General features: G+C 40.2%; 1 protein-coding gene across 1 annotated transcript in view; it reads left to right on the forward strand.

Annotated features, from left to right (window-relative positions):
• Positions 1-219: 219 nt before the first annotated feature.
• The window catches only part of LOC103777010 (T-lymphoma invasion and metastasis-inducing protein 2-like), a gene marked incomplete at both ends in the record, with an annotated part of 31,286 nt that continues 13,367 nt past the window's right edge, over positions 220-18,138 (forward strand). Inside the window, 4 exons of the mRNA XM_008944544.1 lie at positions 220-655; positions 6,246-6,418; positions 7,432-7,656; positions 16,759-16,944. Coding sequence (XP_008942792.1) covers positions 220-655; positions 6,246-6,418; positions 7,432-7,656; positions 16,759-16,944 — 1,020 coding nt within the window. The remainder of the gene's footprint in view (positions 656-6,245; positions 6,419-7,431; positions 7,657-16,758; positions 16,945-18,138) is intronic.

An 18,138-nucleotide genomic window follows, 5' to 3' on the forward strand; every position in this document is an offset into this window, starting at 1 on the left:
GTTAGGGTTTAATGGGGTTCTGCTGAGAAAACCACGAGTGCTGGTGCTGACCATGTCAACGGCTACTGAGGCAAAGCCTGTGATGTCCTGTTGTAGAGGTGGTCCTGAAAGAAGGAACTGTCTGTGGCTAAACATGGAACAAGTGTAAATACTAAATAAGGTGTGTCTTTTCATCATAGCTCTGGTGACTAATTGCTGACAGACTCCTTTTTTGCACAGGAGCCAAAGTGTAAAGATGGGAGTGAATACATAGATGGCAGGATAGACAACTTCACCACAGACACGCTGGCACCGTCTCAGCTCTCTGCTTTGCTGTGGTCACCTGGCTCCAGCCACGTCCTGTCCCAGAGAACCGAGTCCACCAATGCAGTTAGCAGTGATGCCCTGAGGCAGAACATTTATGAAAACTTCATGCGGGAGCTGGAGATGAGCAGGACAAACCTGGAGAGCACCGAGACCTCATCAGAAACAGAGGACTCCAGTGGCGAGTCCCTCAGCTCCTTGGAGCAGCTGGATTTGTTATGTGAGAAAGAGCAAGGAGTGGTGCGCAAGGCAGGGTGGCTGTTCTTCAAGCCCCTAGTGACCTTGCAGAAGGAGAAGAAGCTGGAGCTGGTCACACGGCGGAAGTGGAAGCAGTACTGGGTCACACTCAAAGGTAAACCACTACATTGCTCCTTTGGCTTTACAGCAGCAGTTTTTTCCATTGTATCGCAGAAACTTCATGCATGCTGGTTTTTGTTGGCAACGTTTAGGGGTGTCGGAAGTTTGTACCAAACTTTACATGGTCTACCCACATGCTTAAAATGGAGCATGGACTTAAGCAGCCTACTGACTTGAGGTCATTGAGATTGCATGTGCGGCCTTGCATATTATATCATAGTGGGAATTATTTTATCTGACTTGCCAGTTTCTGTACTCATGCAAAATTGGGGGTTTAGAAGATGCTTTTGGGTGTTTGGAGGTTAAAGACCAAATTGGACCAAACTTGAGAAAAATACAGAAGTTAAAACTCTGTCTTGGGTGCAGCAAAAATTTAAGGATCATGAGAAGTCCCTGGTGCCTAGGTCCCTGTCACAAGCATGCAGTTCCTTGGCCTCTGCTGTGAGGTTTACTTGAAGTTGGGTTAGGTTAATGTAAAAATGTTTAGTCCATTTCCAGTGCTTCAGGTAGCAACCTGATGAAGAGGTCAACTCCTCGTGCTAGAACATTTACATAAAAAAGTGTGTAATTCAGGGCAAAGGAGGCCAAAATAGCAGCAGAACAGGAAGCCCTGCGGTGCCCAAGGCTTAGCTACCATGGACCACTCCCCGGGGCTTGCCGGTCTCTCCCTCCTTTCCGTGGATGGTCTTCCACCGTACCCACTCCCCACAGTATCAACCTCTTCTGGCTTTCAGCATGCCCCCTTCCCATCTCCCCAGGCTGCTCCTGCTGTGAGACAGCCCCTTGGGAAGTCAGCCCACCTGAACGGGGCTGCCGCTGGTGGGCTGCGCTGTGATTGCTGTGCTTACCTGCATGGTGCAGGGCAATTGGGCAGGTCGGTGTGCCACAAGAAGTGTGGGTGTCACAAAGGAGAGAAGGAAAATAACACCTATTGTGAGGAGGAAGAGGAATTTCACGAGCGAGTTCATTGTTTGGTGTTTTGTTTTTTTCTTTTCCCTAGTTGCATCCAAAGGATTTGCCTTTCAGTAAATATAATGCTAACTTAATGAGTAAGGAAATGATCGGACTTAATAATTTCCTAGCGTATTTGGAACCAGAGGAGAGAAAATAACAACTTTCCCACAGGTTGCCCTTTTCAAAATTCTGCATGGGCGTAGACCTGAAGAAAAATGAGCAGCAAAGAGCGAGTGCTGGAAACATTGTCCTTGGTAGCGCTGATTTAAAAGAAGTGCACTCACAAGAATGTAGCAATTCTACCTAATAATTCAGAGACCTGTTATCAAGGGATCAAAATGTAGGCAGTCTTAACAGTTTAAATCACTTACCCCGATTATCAGATAGCATGATTCATGCTTACAAGCAGTGTATACAAAGGGAAAAACAGTACCTGAATTCTACCCTCTCTGTTGTATGTGCTTGCATTATGGACTATGAATGTGAGTTTCATCTGCCTCTTCTAAAGTTCAAGAAATTTGTAAACAATCCTGCAACACTGTAAACTGAAGTTCATTACATACAAGTAGTTTGTGCATTTCTGGGATAATGAAGATCTGGGAAGGAATTTATATGCTTCGTGTTTGGTTCTTTGCTATAAAATTGGCTTATTGGTGACCCTGAACAGGGCACATTCCTTCTTGCTACCTGAATTTCCCCTACTATAAAAAAGAAAAATAAAATTCTTTTAAAAAAGCTTTATTAACATTTAACATTATAAGAAGTATTAGATACAATGTTTTTTGCTTCAGATGGGTCATATGGGGTGATCCTGCGTTCGTGGTGCAGAATCTCTTCCACTTTGTTAGCTGTTTTAAATATACATTCCTCATTTCCTTGATTGATGACCTTTATTGTCCTATGGAGACTTCTCGTGCCAAAATAAACTTGCCTGTCTGGATATCAAGGCGTAGTTCTGATTTTATAATATGCTATATCAAGATCAAGGAGCTTGCCTTGGTTCTCCTTACACAGGGTTTTGAATAAATCTGTGTTTAATTTGTTCATAAAGTTTAAATAGCCAAGATATTTAAAAATATGACTTAAAATAGCCACATATGCAAACGGAGAACAGCATGGGTTTTTGCACTCTGTTGAAATGTGTTTAATTATAAATATGCACAAGGCTTATAACCATCTGGTTACCTGCCAGACTTCAAAGTATACATGTCCTGAGGCCTCTGCTCTACTTTCAGGGCCACCAAGACCTCAGCTTGAATAGTAACCCTTTCACAAGAGAAATTCTCTTTTGCATCTGTCCTGTCTAACAATTTAATGAGGGAAATTGCTTTCCCATTGCCCTCTTCTTTCAGTTCAAGTTTTGATTAAAATACTTGGACAATGATCAGTCTTAATGGGTCTGTCAGACTTTATGAAACTAGCTGCTTCTGGAGATCACTTGGCTTGACCTGTAGATATACCTGGGGTGCCATACACCTGAACGCATATGCATGCCCTTCAAAAATTTTTATTTATGTATATATAAACTATCAGGATGAAAAAATTATCTATCTTCAGTTATCTTTCTGATAACAAATAGGGGAAATATGGTAGTTTAAAATAGAACTTAATTTGCATTTTCATAAAATGTGGAAGTGGAAGTGGCTGTACAGTGCTGCTGCTGAATATAAGAATGGACTTGGTTTCGTTGGTTTAGTTTGCCTCGTTACGTTGAAATGATGACAGAAGTGCCATGCCTGATAAGCGGAGTGTGACACATCATGTCTTTCATTTCCAGCTGCAGAGATCCCCAGGTGTTTCAGTGTCATAAAGAAGATCGAGTGAGGGCTTTTAAGGAGAAAGGATAGGACTAGCTGTAGGGTTTGCTCTTACCTTAAATATTCTGCCAGACATGCTGGACAGTAATAGGAAAAGGTGCAATTAAGCAGTACAGAGGCATTTCTATTTATTGCATTCCTTCCTTTGAAAACTTTTCAGTCATCAGATGGTCAGTAACCTCTGATATGCATTTCTTTTTTCTTTTGATTGTTGTACATTCATCGACACTGGAGTATGTGATGAAATCCATCCGATGGATCTCACTTCTTGTACACTTGAGATTTGGACTGTATGTGTGACATATATTCTACCTCATAACTTTTCACACCGAATGTGTCCCATAAACTCTGGCAGGCCCAGTTTTTCTCTTATCAGACAGAAGAATCAAAAAACCCCTTGATTTTGGTTCTGATTTATCTTTGAGGAAGCTCCATTCAAATTCACGTGACTTTAGATGATGTCTCTGTGAATGTTAATACAAGATTAAATGTAAATGTTAAGAGAATTACTAAAATAAAGCTTGAAATCTGTTTTTAACTACTTTAAAAGCATGCACAGAGGAAACATTTCCATTTGCAGGTTTCGCTGTGTCACTTTAGTATGCACTTTCTAGGCGTCTTTGCATGTGCATTTGTACACAGAGAAGCAACAACAGCCTGAAAATCAGCAGGTAACCCAGAATCTCAGTTTTGACGCTGCCCTGTGCTGTGGTGCCTCTTTGATTGGAAGGAAAAACAACAAAAAGTGGGCTAGTGAGGCAACAGTACTGTAGCCCTAGCAAACCTAATCTTCACATTGGCTGAATTTCGAGTCCTCTACTGAGTATGTATAGAGTTTCAGCAGTAATATATTAATGGATTACTAGGCTCTAAAGGACCACTGTGATAATTTAGTCTGTCTTGCTATGTCATGCAGTCATAGAATCATAGGATGTCTGGGCTGGAAGGGATGTCCAAAGGTCATCTAGTCCAACCCCCCTGCAATAAGCAGGGACAACTCCAACTAGATCAAGCTACTCAGAGCCTCATCCAGCCTAATCTTGAATGTCCCCAGGGATGAGGCCTCCACCACCTGTCTGGACAACCTATTCCAGTGGTCTATCACCCTCACATTGAAGAACTTTTTCCTAACGTCTAACCTAAATCTACTCTTTTCTAGCTTAAAGCCATTACCCCTTGTTCTGTCACTACAAACCCTTGTGAACAGTCCCTCCCCTGCTTTCTTGTAGGCCCCTTTCAGGTACTGGAAGGTCACTTTAAGATACCTCCAGAACCTCCTCTTCTCCGGGCTGAACAACCCCAACTCTCTCAGCCTGTTTACATAGGAGAGGTGTTCCAGCCCTCTAATCATTTTCATGTCTTTCTCTGGACACACTTCAACAGCTGCACATCCTTCTTGTGCTGGGGGCTCCAGAGCTGGACACGGGACTCCAGGTGAGGTCTCACTAGGCCAGAGTAGAGTGGCAGGATCACCTCTCTTGATAGGTTAGGTCTTTTCTAAATTAATTCCTGAATGAATTTGACCGTAATTTTGGAGAAGACCAGCCTTGCTGATCATCAGCCTCATATTTTTCTAACTGCTTAGGTTATCTTCAGTTTTCAAGGATATACTATCTGGTCTTACTTCTTTCAGGCTAAACATTCATCAATAACATAGTACTAATTTATCTTTCAAATTAAAAAAAAAAAAAAACACCAAATCCTCTGCTATTTGACTGCTGTTTCCCAGGGGTGAAAGTTTTTTGGTATTTTCTTTGGATGCACAACTAGCTTGAGGAATTCTTGAAATCTGATTTATAACTACATTATTTTAGTAATGCAGTTCAGTCTGTGACCCCATGAACAGGCAAATCAGAGCATCTGAGAGGACAATGGATTGTAACGTGGGGCAGGAATGGAGGGCTGGCAGGGTTGGAGGGAGCAGACCCTTCTTGAGCCAGCTTCACTGCCAAAGGCATCATGGCAGTGTACTCATACTGCTGGGGACTGGGATTATACCTCCTCTGCTGTTCTCCAAAAGTAATTCCAGAAGGATTATCATTGTCAAGAATGAAGTTTGTTTTCTGGATGCAAGTTTCATACCTTAGATGTTACACTATCTACAAGACTGAACATGCTCAAGCTCAGCCCCTTTAAACTGTTTTAACTTACTTGAAGTTGTCTTAATTTGCAGGTGGATTCAAGGAAATCTGGTTTAAATTTGAGAAGTTTATTCACTAAGTGTTTTGTTTGAAGACAAAAGTTTCTGCAAATCTCTTCAACAAATACAAAGATTTCTTAGATGGTTTTTATGAGAGAGTTGATTCAATTTAATAAAGAAACAAGCTGATTTAACTATGCAGGAATGTATCTTTGCTACATGCTTTAACATTTTAATAGGCTGAGTTTATTCACAGAACCACAGAATGGTTTGGGTTGGAATGGTCCTTTAAAGATATGTAGTCCAAACCCTCTACCATGGGCAAGGACATCATTCACTAGATCATGTTACTCAAACACCATTCAGTCTGAACCTTTAACACATCCATATTGAGACATCCTGTTTTATTTTGTAAGTCCACGGATGTCGTGTCCCTGTTAAACGTCTGTTTCAACTTTTCATTGGCAAATTCTTCATCCACTTTTCTTGTTTTCCAGCTTGGATATTCTTCCTTTTTTCTCTATTATAAAAGAGGAGCAAAAGTGATGTTCCCTGTTCACTGAGGGGATGTCTTAATCCAGAAGAGCATTAATATAAAGGAACTCAAATGGGAGATCCAGAACTTACTTTCTCCTTCTATGTGTGTGTTTGTTTTGTCTCTCTGAACTACAAAGGTTGTACTCTGCTGTTTTATGAGACCTACGGAAGGAACTCGATGGAGCAGAGCAGTTTGCCTCGATACGCCCTGTTTGCAGAAGATAGTATAGTTCAGTCTGTTCCAGAACATCCCAAGAAAGAAAACGTGTTCTGTCTCAGCAATTCTTTTGGAGATGTCTACCTGTTTCAGGTAACAGTATGAATGTGTGTTTATTTCCATTTTAGGAGATGTTTGTGAGTATGCATATGCGTGCATATGATTGTGTATATGCATGCATACATATGCATCATGCTTGTGCCTTTGACTTAAAAATAATAGCATAATTACATCGTTACTATATACTGTTATAACATTGATTTAAGTGTGTGATACAACTTCAGGTATATATTACACCAGTTGGCTCAGTCAGTTATCGTTCAGAGATTAAAAGAACAAAGATCACAAATCTGTACGATAGTTTTGGTACCTTATTTTTAGAAGCTTGTAGAAATTTTTTCATATCTATTAGCATTGCAGCCTTAGAGAATGGAGTGCTCAACCCTGAATCTGCTGGCCTCAAGAAGAGTTTGCTTGAGCAAGGTGTTCAAGAAAGAATGTTAAAGATAATGTAAAGGTCTTGGTTGCTTAACTTGCACCACTGGAAGTGTTAATAATGAACAGTATTAGGTAGAACTACCTGGTTCATATGCACACTTGTAAATATCTCCAGAGACTCTGCACAGATGTATTCTCTTTATCTTGCTGTCCTCTCTCCACTAATTTGGCATTTTTTAAGCAAGCATTTTTTAAGCCTCTCCTCTGATCTTACATTTAAAATCTTCTCTGTGCTATGTTATGTCCAAAAGAGAAGGTTTATCTTTGAAGCCTGGTGGGTTTTACTTTAATTAGAGGCATGAAGGACACAAGTCACATCTTTCTCACAGCCCCTGGGACTTTGTTTTGCTCCTGAGACTCTCAGACCTTGCAGGTCTAAGAATCAGAAGCTGAAGGTTGGAGGCAAGTCATGACAAAGTGCCGGGAAAACTCACGCTCTCTTTATTTGCACAGTTTTAAAGATAAAGCTTTATTTCACTCATTTTAAGGTCAAGTGCTTAGGATCACAGTGAACCTGTCAAGCACTTCATGCCCTTGATCTACTGATTTTTATTTTTTATTTTTTATCTTGTCTGCTCATAACGTTGTGCCATTGATTTGTTTCACAGGCAACAAGCCAGACAGATCTGGAGAACTGGGTTACTGCCATACATTCAGCCTGTGCTTCCCTCTTTGCAAAGAAGCTTGGGAAAGAGGACACCGTTAGGCTGCTGAAAAATCAAACCAAGAGCCTCTTCCAGAAGATTGACATGGATGGCAAGATGAAAAAGATGGCAGAGTTGCAGCTGTCAATTGTTAGTGATCCAAAAAACAGGAAAGCCATAGAGAATCAGGTACTGGAAACAATACTTTTATGGGAGTATATTTATTTCTTGCTTTGGGTGCTATCTGTGCATTCTAGGCCTGAGACTAATTGTCTTGGGGACAGCTAGCATGGTAGTTGGTAATTATTGCCAGTTTTCTACAGCAATCCAGAGCAGTGCAAGAAGTAGGACCCTCAAAGCTGAAGATCAGACCAATCTGTTTTATGAGCACAGAGCTATTTTCTCTTCTGGAAAAATGTAATTAATTTTCACTGGTTTATGACATACTTAGCTGTTAATAATATCTAGCTGTTACACAGCATACCACAGAATGAATATGCAGTACATTCTGTGAATAATTTAATTTCTTATTGAATTACAGTAGAGATTGAAGAACAGGTACTTGGCAATACTGTTCTGCACCCTAAGACAGGATGTAAAGAGTTCTTTATGGAAATAAAACTGGAGAAAAGATGGAGGCAGAAAAAACACGCTTCTGCTGAAATTTAGCTGTGACTAGGTGGCCAGAATCCACTAGGCTTCATAAAAGCCCCACAGGAGTCTAATTGAGAACGAGAAGTCATGACTGGAGTTTTCCATCCTAGGTGGAAAAGAAGACATCTCATAATTTGAATTTGTTGACTGGTATGTGAGAGCCTACCCCTACTTGCCTTTCGAGTTAGGTTAGTTATTGCTTTGTCATTACTTTAGGCTGCACATTCTGGCCTCTTGAGTAACAACGGGAGCTTGTTTCGTTTGATCCAATACAACATAATTATGTTTATTGCTTAGTGGAACACTTTTAGGTTTAGGAATTTGATGCTTATAATATTTAAAAGCCTTGCTATACGGGTTTGAACTTGACAAAGGGCAGACAGACTGGTACTGACTCTGCTGTCGTGTCGTGTCACACACTCCAGTCTGAAGCTCTGTGCAGAGTTCAAAAAGTATGCAGGTTTATGTAGGGATTTGTGGTGCAGATGTTCATGAGCCCTTCGAGTAATCAGATGTTCACAACTGATTTCCAGGTTACTTTATTTCATGGCCAAGAGCCTAGTGAGGTGAATAGAGCAGGAAGAGTGTTAAGCATCCGTTTATTGCAGTAGGTTTTGAGACCTAGAACAATACACAGATTTCTAGAGATGTCTAGTGCATGTAACATGTGATGCATTGAGGAAAAATCCTGTTGTATATTAACTTAATTTACCTTTCCTTCCATTAGATACTGACACTAGTAGCTTATTTAAAGTCAGACGAAGAGTGTTAATTGTTCCCTCTCAATATCTGTTCTGTCCTTGAACAACTGCTTTTGTTTTGCAGCTCAGTCCCTGCATTCTGCTAGAACTGAAATCAGTAGGACTGTAGAAGTCCTAGTCTATTATTCCTGTTAATCTTCTGTCTAGGAATGTCTCAAAACATTGAATGAGGGCAAACCAGCGAGACAAAGAGAGAGATGGATTCTGGCCAAACATCCACTAGTTAGCAAACAATATAACTACAATGAGCCTTTTCTCCAGTCTTGAACCGTTTGCCAAAGTTACTTCAGAGAAAAGTCAATAGATAACTGGATTTCCTAATCTTTTTATTTAGTGTCTCAGGGATTTACTTTTATGAAGGAAAAAATAAAAAATCTTGATGTAATTAGTAACCCAGAATTCTTAATATAGCTAGTAAGCTAACAATTTTGAAAAAAACCAAAGCATTATTCCTGAGGGAAAAGTTTGCATGTGTGTAGGTCAGTTGTTTAGTAACTGTGGTTGTTTTGTTGTTCTTGCCCACTTTGAGTAACAAGAGGAATATAAATCCTGGGCTTGGTTTTGTGTAAATTTGGTGGTGTTTTCAATCATGTGGCAGTTATGATTCCTTCATGCTGAAGTATGTTGTATTGCCAATACTGTAGTTTGTAAGCATGCCTTACATCCTGTGCTGGAAAACTTCTCTGGTGATATATTTTGGGAAGTCATTGGAAACAGTGTGATTGAATTGAGAAGGACCATGGCGGTTTTTTATGTAGAAAGATGAGGCACAGTCTTAGTTTATTTACAGTGGGGAATTACCTTGGAAACTGTGATTTGTATATCCTTTTTCTTTTTCCTTCCTCTTCCTCAAAAAAGCAACCACCCAATCTTAGCCTTCTGTTTTCTTTCACTTCTGCATTAATTGAAAACCAATACTTCTCTGCTGAAGACAATAAGTCAAAAGGCTTTACAAGCTGCACTGTCACCTGAGAGGCAGTTGCAGTAAGGAAACTTGGACTTCTAAAATTGCTGTAGGTAGTTTAATGTTCATGTGTGTTTCTTTTTGGTGTCCAGCAAATGGACTAGAGAAGCTCATCTGATACCATCGTTTAAATCTGGTGGATTTGCAGGCTATGAATTGATAAAGCTAGTGCTAAATGGAAGAAATGCAACCAAAAAAAAATTACAAGGTAACTGCTGGTTTTCTAGAGAAATGATTATTTTAGACTTCATGCTTTTGAACTGGTTGAGAAAGGTCTTCAGCCTTTATGCTGGAGACATATGCATTTATGCAATAAATATGTTGTAGGTGGTGGTATTCCCCCAGGGTGTAACTTTTCCCCTAAACTGAAGAGAACTAGGACAAAAGGTAGCAAATTTGAAAATCCCCTGATGCCAAGACAAATTTCAAAGCCCATCTCTAAAAAAGAAATAAATTAGTTTTCCTACCTGTTTAACCTGCTAGAGAAATCACAGTATTTGCTATGAATATAGAGCCCTGGCTAACTGCTACTGAAGGTAGTGAAAGGGATCATTAACATTTATTCAGAACTCTTAACAAAATATTGCACATTACGTCAAAAGTGGGACTGTCTGTGCCTGTAGAACTGGCTTTAAAGGGATGGAAAATCTACCTCACAAGGAGTGCACTGCAGCTCTGGGTGTACTTCTTTATGTGCTTGGTACGTAAATCTATTCTGTTTTCTCACTTCAGAACAATAATATGAATATTAGTTGCTTGAAAGCATTTTTTATTTTTCTCTTCACATTTTAGTATGTTGGTATAATTGAGTTTTCCAAGCTATTCAGAGGTTTCTGATGTGATTTGTGTTTTTTGTGCACACGATATTTAAGTTACTTATTTCATAAACTTACTGTTTATGAAAATAGGTATTTATTTGCGGGCACTGAAATGATGAGGCAGTAATAAGAACAGACATGTGCTTAAGGGTATTTTTTTTGTAGAAGTTTTTGTATAGGTCCTCCAATTAAAAGTAGTTTATCTGTTGCCATAAAAAAATAAAGGGATCAGGAAGGTGATGGTCTGTCTACTCTGGGTAGTCATTGAATCCATTAGTAGGTTTCTTCCTTTCCCTGTAGTGGTCTTTGGCTTTTTACAGAGAGCAAAACTTCATGTTTTTTTCTCATTAAAAACCCACCTGACTCTTTCTCTTTTCTCTCACATTTATAGGAGGATGATTGGAATAGTTTTGGGAATTTTATTCTTCAGGCCCCCCAAAGCTCAAATTTCATGTCTTAATTTTCTGTAAAGCATCAGATGAAATATTGTCTGAAATTCAGTTGGAAACTCACAATAACAACGTTCAAAGAGAATCTGTTCAGGGAACTTTGTTAGCACTTGCCAGTTTTGTCACATACAAATTCAACTTGAATCTCAGTCACAGAATCATAGAATTGTTTAGGTTGGAAAAGACCTTTAAGGTCATCGAGTCCAACTGTTAACCCAGCACAGCCAAGTCCACCACTAAACCATGTCCCTGAGTGCCACATCTACAAGTGTTTTAAGTACGTCCAGAGATGGTGACTCAACCACTTCCCTGGGCAGCCTGTTCCAATGTTAAACACACAATGCAATACACAATTACTTTTCTTTTTTCTGTGCCCTCCAAAACCAAAAAACATTATCTAAACTTGTTAGAACAGATCTTCAGTTTGGATCATCTTTGAACTGGCTAGTCCAGAGCTCTCCTTTCTGACAGGTTCAGTACTATTTCTTTTCTGGTGTCACTTTTCAGTGTAGGATGGTCCCTCCTTACATCATTGCCAAAATCCTTCTCTTTAGTAGTTGGTTGTAGACTACCACTACGGAATGAAGTGAGTAGGCAGCCAGAAAGTTAGGGATTACTTTCTCCTCATCACTGTAATTGCTGGTTTGCAGATGGGTGAATTTCCATCTCTATTTTGCAAAGATTTAGTATAAAATAATAAAAATTTAATAAACTATTACTGCACGTGGAGTTGCATAGCATTATACCATATGATGAAGCTGGTGGAGGAGTGTCTGCAGAATGGGCTGGTCTTCTGGTTTTTAGGGAGGAGCAGCTGCCTCGTTAAGATTCAGTGGCTTTCTGAATTACATCCCTAGCAATAGAAATACATATGGTACTGCTAATAATAAACAGATTATTGACAAGTATGTAAGTTTGGTACGTAGGAGTGCACTTTTGTGCCATCAGTGGTATTGGGAATAAGTATTCTTCTATTTGTTCGGTTGAAAATGATGACAATTCTGTTCTTCCAAAACAAGCAAAAAGATGGCATTTAGTGTAAAAAAAGCTCTACTCTTGTTATTTCATTTCAGGAAGTTTTCTTAACTGTTTAAATCGCTAGGCAAAATGAAGAATAAAGGGTATTGCTAATTGTACACTGTTGTTGTACTCTATTCTGTTCCCTTTTTTATTTCTTTGAGCTAAAAGTTATGACAGTATCTCTATAGACTCTTAGGAGAGTGATGGTTTTGCTTCTTTGAGTTCTCTTTAGGAAGCAATGACAATAAAAATCTTTTCCCTGTCCCCAGAAACCAAGTGACTCATTTATCCAGATGGGTACAATATGAATTGTCTGAGAACTAGAGACTGGAACGCAATGAGTTTGGTGTTGTTTGTAATGTGGTTGAAAAGCTGTTCATATAAAACAGCAGCAGAAGTTTCTTTCAAATCCATAGAGTTCCTTACATCAGCTTGCAGAGACACTTTCCATCGGGGAAGATGATGTTGCATAGGGGAAAATTCTGAACTTTTTACTGCTATAGATAGTGAATTGTGTCAGTGAGGAATTTATGTTTCTATATGGTATAAGAACTATTACTAAATCTAATATAGTTTTAAAGGCTTAAGCACTGAGAGAAGGCCCTCTTCCCTATGTCTCTTTTCTTTTGTGCTGCTTTAAATAAGTTTCTTCCATCCTTCCTCTGGGTCCTTGAAGTATTGCTACCTTGAATGGATACAGTGTAATTTCTGGCACTGCTTTCCCCTGGTCACATACTGGTTTGGGTTTTATTACATTGAGCTCTTCTTACTTTGTACAGAACAGGTATTTGAAAATGAGAGTCCTCCAGCCCCTCAAAAGATGCTGTTTACACTGTAGGGTAAGGAGGGTGAGGAGCCAGGGACCATCTCTGAGCCACACTGTTGGCACTGCCTTTGCTGGGACTGCCAGGGCCCTCCCTTGTACAGTCTGCAAACCATAAGCATGCTTGAGTGAAGGTGGAGGTGCCACTAGAAGTGTCACTAGAGAACTGTATAGCACCTAGGAACTACGGATCCCCATGTCACCTGCTGGAAACTACTGGTCTGTATGGTCTGATCTGAGTGTATTTACTTGTTGCCTTTCCCAGGCTCTCATTTTAGAGTTTACTTAGAGAGAACCTAGCAGAGTGGTTGAATTAGCAGAGACCTGCTTTCAAGCATCTTCCTTTAGCTCATCTGTTTGTGTGTTATATAATGTAATTAATTAATTTACAATTTCTTCTTAATGTCTGAACAGGTTTTTCACTAACCTTCGGGAGAATTGGTTATTCATGTTCTGAAGACTATCATTACTGCTCAAGTACTGTGAAAAGTACCATGCTGATGTTCCTTTCTATGTTAGCTCTTATAAACTCATTCCTGAACTAAGTCTCTGATGCAAAAGCTCCTCCCCTTGCTTAGCACTCCCTGCGGAGTTATGGTCTTATCCTTGCACCAGTCTTCCTTGCATAAGTTCTCCTGGTGGCCCAGGTTAATTCATGGCCCTAATTCTTAAGGCTTCCCAGATTTTACTTCTTCCTGTCTCTACCATAGCCTCCTTTTTGTCTGTACCATCCAGGGATCCCATTAGGCTGAGTACGTGTACTTTGGTGGCCACTCTTTTCCTTTCTCCCAGACGCTCTCATGCCGCCACTAAACCCAGGAATCCTTTGCCTAACATTTGCCTCTACTGAGAATGACATCCTCTTTTTCCTCTAGAAAAAGCCTTTAAAGCTTTTCCTAGAAATTCACATGGAAATTTTGACATAGTGACTGAGCAGGGATGATTTTGGATGCACTGGGTGCTGTATCTGGTGGCTCAGGAAAGCCAACTGCTGAGCAGGTCGTGCAGGGAGCGTTTCACATGTGCTTGCTTGTTTTGGTGTGCCTCATGTTGGGCCCTATCTCTGACCTCTTTGTGGTCTTACTTCATGCTGCTGTTACTGTTTGTCACTCATTCCCGCTCTGAGGGCTCTCTGGTGGATCCACTTTTTCCTGCTTGCTTTTGAGCAGATTTCAACAGGACCATTTAGTCTGCACATGATGAAGTTAAATCCTTGAGCCCTCTTTCTGGCAGTCCTCCCACGTGGGACAGAGATTTGCTTCACACAATAGCAGAATAAGGATCACAGCCGCTAGTCTGCAGGCTGTAAATTAACTTCATGGACCAGGTCATACTGTGCTTTGAAGTTGTTGCTTTTTTATTTGTGTGCTTCCCCCATTTAGTCTTGAGGAACATAAATCGTTAGGAAGAATTATCATAGTTTAAAAGGCTTAGACAAATAGCAGCTGGTATTGGTACGTTGTGTCCAATTGGATCCAGACATCCCTGTTTTTGATAAGACTACAAGAAAATCCCAGAAATTCCCTACCTACAGCTTTTGCTAATGCCATTAAACATAACGCTGTGAATACTGGTGCTTTTGGAACTGATTAGCTGGCATCCTGCGTGACTGCTAAACACTGTAATTTAATTATTTCTTCAGGATGTCCTCATATTGTACCTTACTCCCCCTTCTTAAATTATCTTTATTTTAAAACACAATTTAATACAAATGTTTACTGGGGATTTTGAAGAAAGCTTCAGAAACACATGGATGCCTGTATTCAGCTCGTGCTCAAGTGGGGACAGGGTGCTCTGCTCCAGCAGCACCCAGAACAAGTCTTACTCTGTTTCCATGCTATTGGAAGTTGGCTTGGCTTTGTACCCATGGGTGTGTCATCTTGAAGAGAGAGACTTCACCTGAGCTTGCAGCTTTTGGCTTTGTGAAAAGCTGACAGCCATGTTTTCATTCTACTTGGGTGTCGACACAGAGAAAGCGCCCGTTACAAAACCTCCTATTCTGGTCGTCCCATGCGTAAAGTACTGGCAGGCAGAAAAATGCCCTGTGAGGAGTGTCTGAGAGCACAAAGAAAGCAAGATAAAGGGCAGTGATTGAATAAACCCAAGAAAAAAATGATTATTCTTTCTGGGGTGCAAACGATGCATGTTGTGAATATCTGTGGTGAGGCATCTTCATTATGTGTATGTCTCTGTCCTTTTTCACTGGACTTTGGGGAATTGCTCTCATGATAAGCTTTTGTAAATTCTGTCTTTTGCTTTCAATAATGATTTCTTTAAACTTTGGGGTTTGGTGTTTTTTTGTTTGTTTTGTTTTTTTCTGTTTGTTTGGTTTTTAGTGTGCTGTAAATTGTTTTTGCATTCACAGATGTACAAAATAGTATGTTGTATTCCCTTTCTTCACCCTACCTGCCAAATAAAATTATTTCTTGCTTCCAAAAGTATAGCCATAACTGATGGCACAGTTTCTGAGTGCACGTGTAAGGAAGCCAGACTCTATCAGTTGTAGTACAAGCCTTAGCACCATTTTGTTAACAGGGCCTTTTTTATCCTTTGATTGCTCACTTCTTCACTATTGAAAGTAAGAGGCAACGTACTTGTTTAGTTCTTGTGATATTTGACAGTATTATAAGGAAACTGAACTGATTTTGCTTCTAGATGAGCCTGCAGATCATAGTTCACCTGATATTTTTATTATATTAATCAGCTTGTTTTCTAAGTCACAAAGGTGCTTGTCCCAATCTTGGTTAATCATAATGTAAGGTGATAATGTCCTGTATGCACAAGGACAGGCAGGGTGTGCCAGTGAAAGGTAGGAACTCAATGCACATCAAGGAAATGTGATGAACTTTCTCCACAACCTTAAAATACCTATTAAACAATCAACATGCAATGATTGGAGGTGACGTTGGAAGATCAACACTGTCAGGGGACTTTAATAGTCTTTAGTACATGAACTTGGTGGACATTAACCTAATGGGCATGCCTTTCTGTCTCCCCATGTGTGACTGTACCTACTCTGTTAACACACCTGGCCTTTTCTTTGTACTGGTTTTGGTATTAATGTATATTGTACACTGTGGGGCAGATTTTAGCTGCACCTACCAATATGTCAATTGAAAAGCAAAATTTGCCTTTTGTACAGAGCATAAGAATATGTGTTTGTGCAGATGAGTGTTCATCTACATGAATACTTAAAATCTGTCATCTGAGCCTTGATTGAGAACTTCATTTATCTAGTAACTACAGTGAGATGAAGAACTGCACGTGCTTGTTTTGCCAGTAGTGGCTCCTGTTTGCAGGTAGAAGGACCACAGGACCATCGTAAAGAACGAGCAGGACCTCTCAGTGTAGCTACCTCGCATTGCATGGCGCATTTGTGTAGCTAGGCTGCTTTGCTTTTAGCCAGCCAGTTATACAATCTAAGCTTGTGAAAATGGAGGAAACATAACTAATATCCAAAAAAGAGAGAGAAAAGGGGGAAAAAGGAAAAAAAACCCTTTGTGAACCATAAGGTTGTGTTTTTATGTAGCTACTTTTGTCGCTATTGAACTACCCGAAGTTCGTGGTATGTTCATCTTGTCAGTATGCGTTTAAGACCACCAGCTTTGTTTTATTTCAAGCCATCTTTTGGGTTGATGTAACACAATATGACTGAATGTGTTTTGGCAGGGAATAACTAATCTAATCCATATACTACCAGATGAAAGTAATTTACTATGGGTTTGGGGAAGAGCTTGAATTTTCAGTGCAGCCCACAAAGACATTTTTCCCCTTTTAATTGTCCCTTTTTATATCTAAACAGATCCAGCAATGGGAACAGAACCTGGAAAAATTTAACATGGACCTCTTCCGAATGCGATGTTACCTAGCCAGTTTGCAAGGTGGGGAGCTCCCAAACCCAAAGAGCCTTTTGGCTGCTGCCAGTCGTCCTTCAAAATTGGCACTGGGGCGGCTCGGCATTTTCTCAGTCTCATCCTTCCATGCACTGGTAAGTCCAAATACACTTTTCATGGGTGCATTGTACAAAGCCATTGTTAATACTGTACTTAGATGTGGACTTGTGCTGGGATAATACATGGCTGCCCGTACATTCGTTGCTGAGATAGCCTTGTTCCCTTCTCAGCCTTTCTGCCTGTTCCTTGACTGCAAATAAATTTTCTTCTGCAGAGACAGACTTTGAAACTATGAGGATATGGCCGTGACTTTTTTTTGGCTCCTGAGGACTCCAGAGTTGGGTACTTTTGACCTGTACCTAAAAAAAGACACAGACCATTCTTCAGATGTAAATGAGTCATTGTGTTGCAATTTTCTCACTGATCTCATCTCCACTGAGTTAAGGGTTTAAAGTGTATAGGACCTAAGTCACTTAGAGGGAAAAGACTACAACAATGAAATTTCCAAAAGTGGTTCAGGTCCCTCTAGGCTGAGCTGATCTTTTTTGGAGGTCCCAGATGGCTCCATTTTTCAGAAACAGTTTGATACCCTCCTGAAGAGGAAGTATTTTTAGAACAGGCTAAAACTAGAGACAATCCGAGATTTGTAAGTCACTTTGAAGGACTGTAGGCTGTGTTTGCAAAGAAGAATGAGGGTGATCCTCAGCTACTGTATGCTGTTGTCACCCCATTGGCTTCAAGGGAAGTAGAGCAGCAGCAAGTTTCTCTCTGCTTTTTAACCTTGGCAGGGCTGTGAGGCTGATCTTGGCAGAGAGGGGTGGGTGGACCACATTTGCTGCATGAGAAGTCAGCCTGAATAGTTGTTCTGAAAGTCCTGTCAGGGAATGTGTTTCTCTCTGCCACTGTTTCTAGCCATGTAGTTTGTGTCATTGCTTTGGCAATAACTCAATACCGTAGCACATTTATCTCCTACGTTTGGCAGTTTTGAGAAAGTCTCTAGCAATTTTATAAATGAATGATAGATAGCTAGATAGATAGCATTCTTCAGAGCCTTTTCATTGACTTCTTTTGTTGTACAGAGCAGTATTTCCTCATTTTGTCCCTTCCTGTGGTTGTCTGATTTTCCCCCATGATGAAAAAATTACACTGTCATGCCACTGGAATACCAAAACAAGCACCACTGCTGAAAGGTTAAAATGCCCTTGCACTTTGGCATATTACATTGAGGTGAACTGAAGTAACTCATTTGATGCATCAAGTTGAAAAAATTGTCAATATTCTGCTGTTAC

The sequence above is a fragment of the Merops nubicus genome, unplaced genomic scaffold, assembly GCF_000691845.1.
Source record: "Merops nubicus isolate BGI_N331 unplaced genomic scaffold, ASM69184v1 Scaffold40157, whole genome shotgun sequence".
NCBI classification, from domain to species: Eukaryota; Metazoa; Chordata; class Aves; order Coraciiformes; family Meropidae; genus Merops; species Merops nubicus.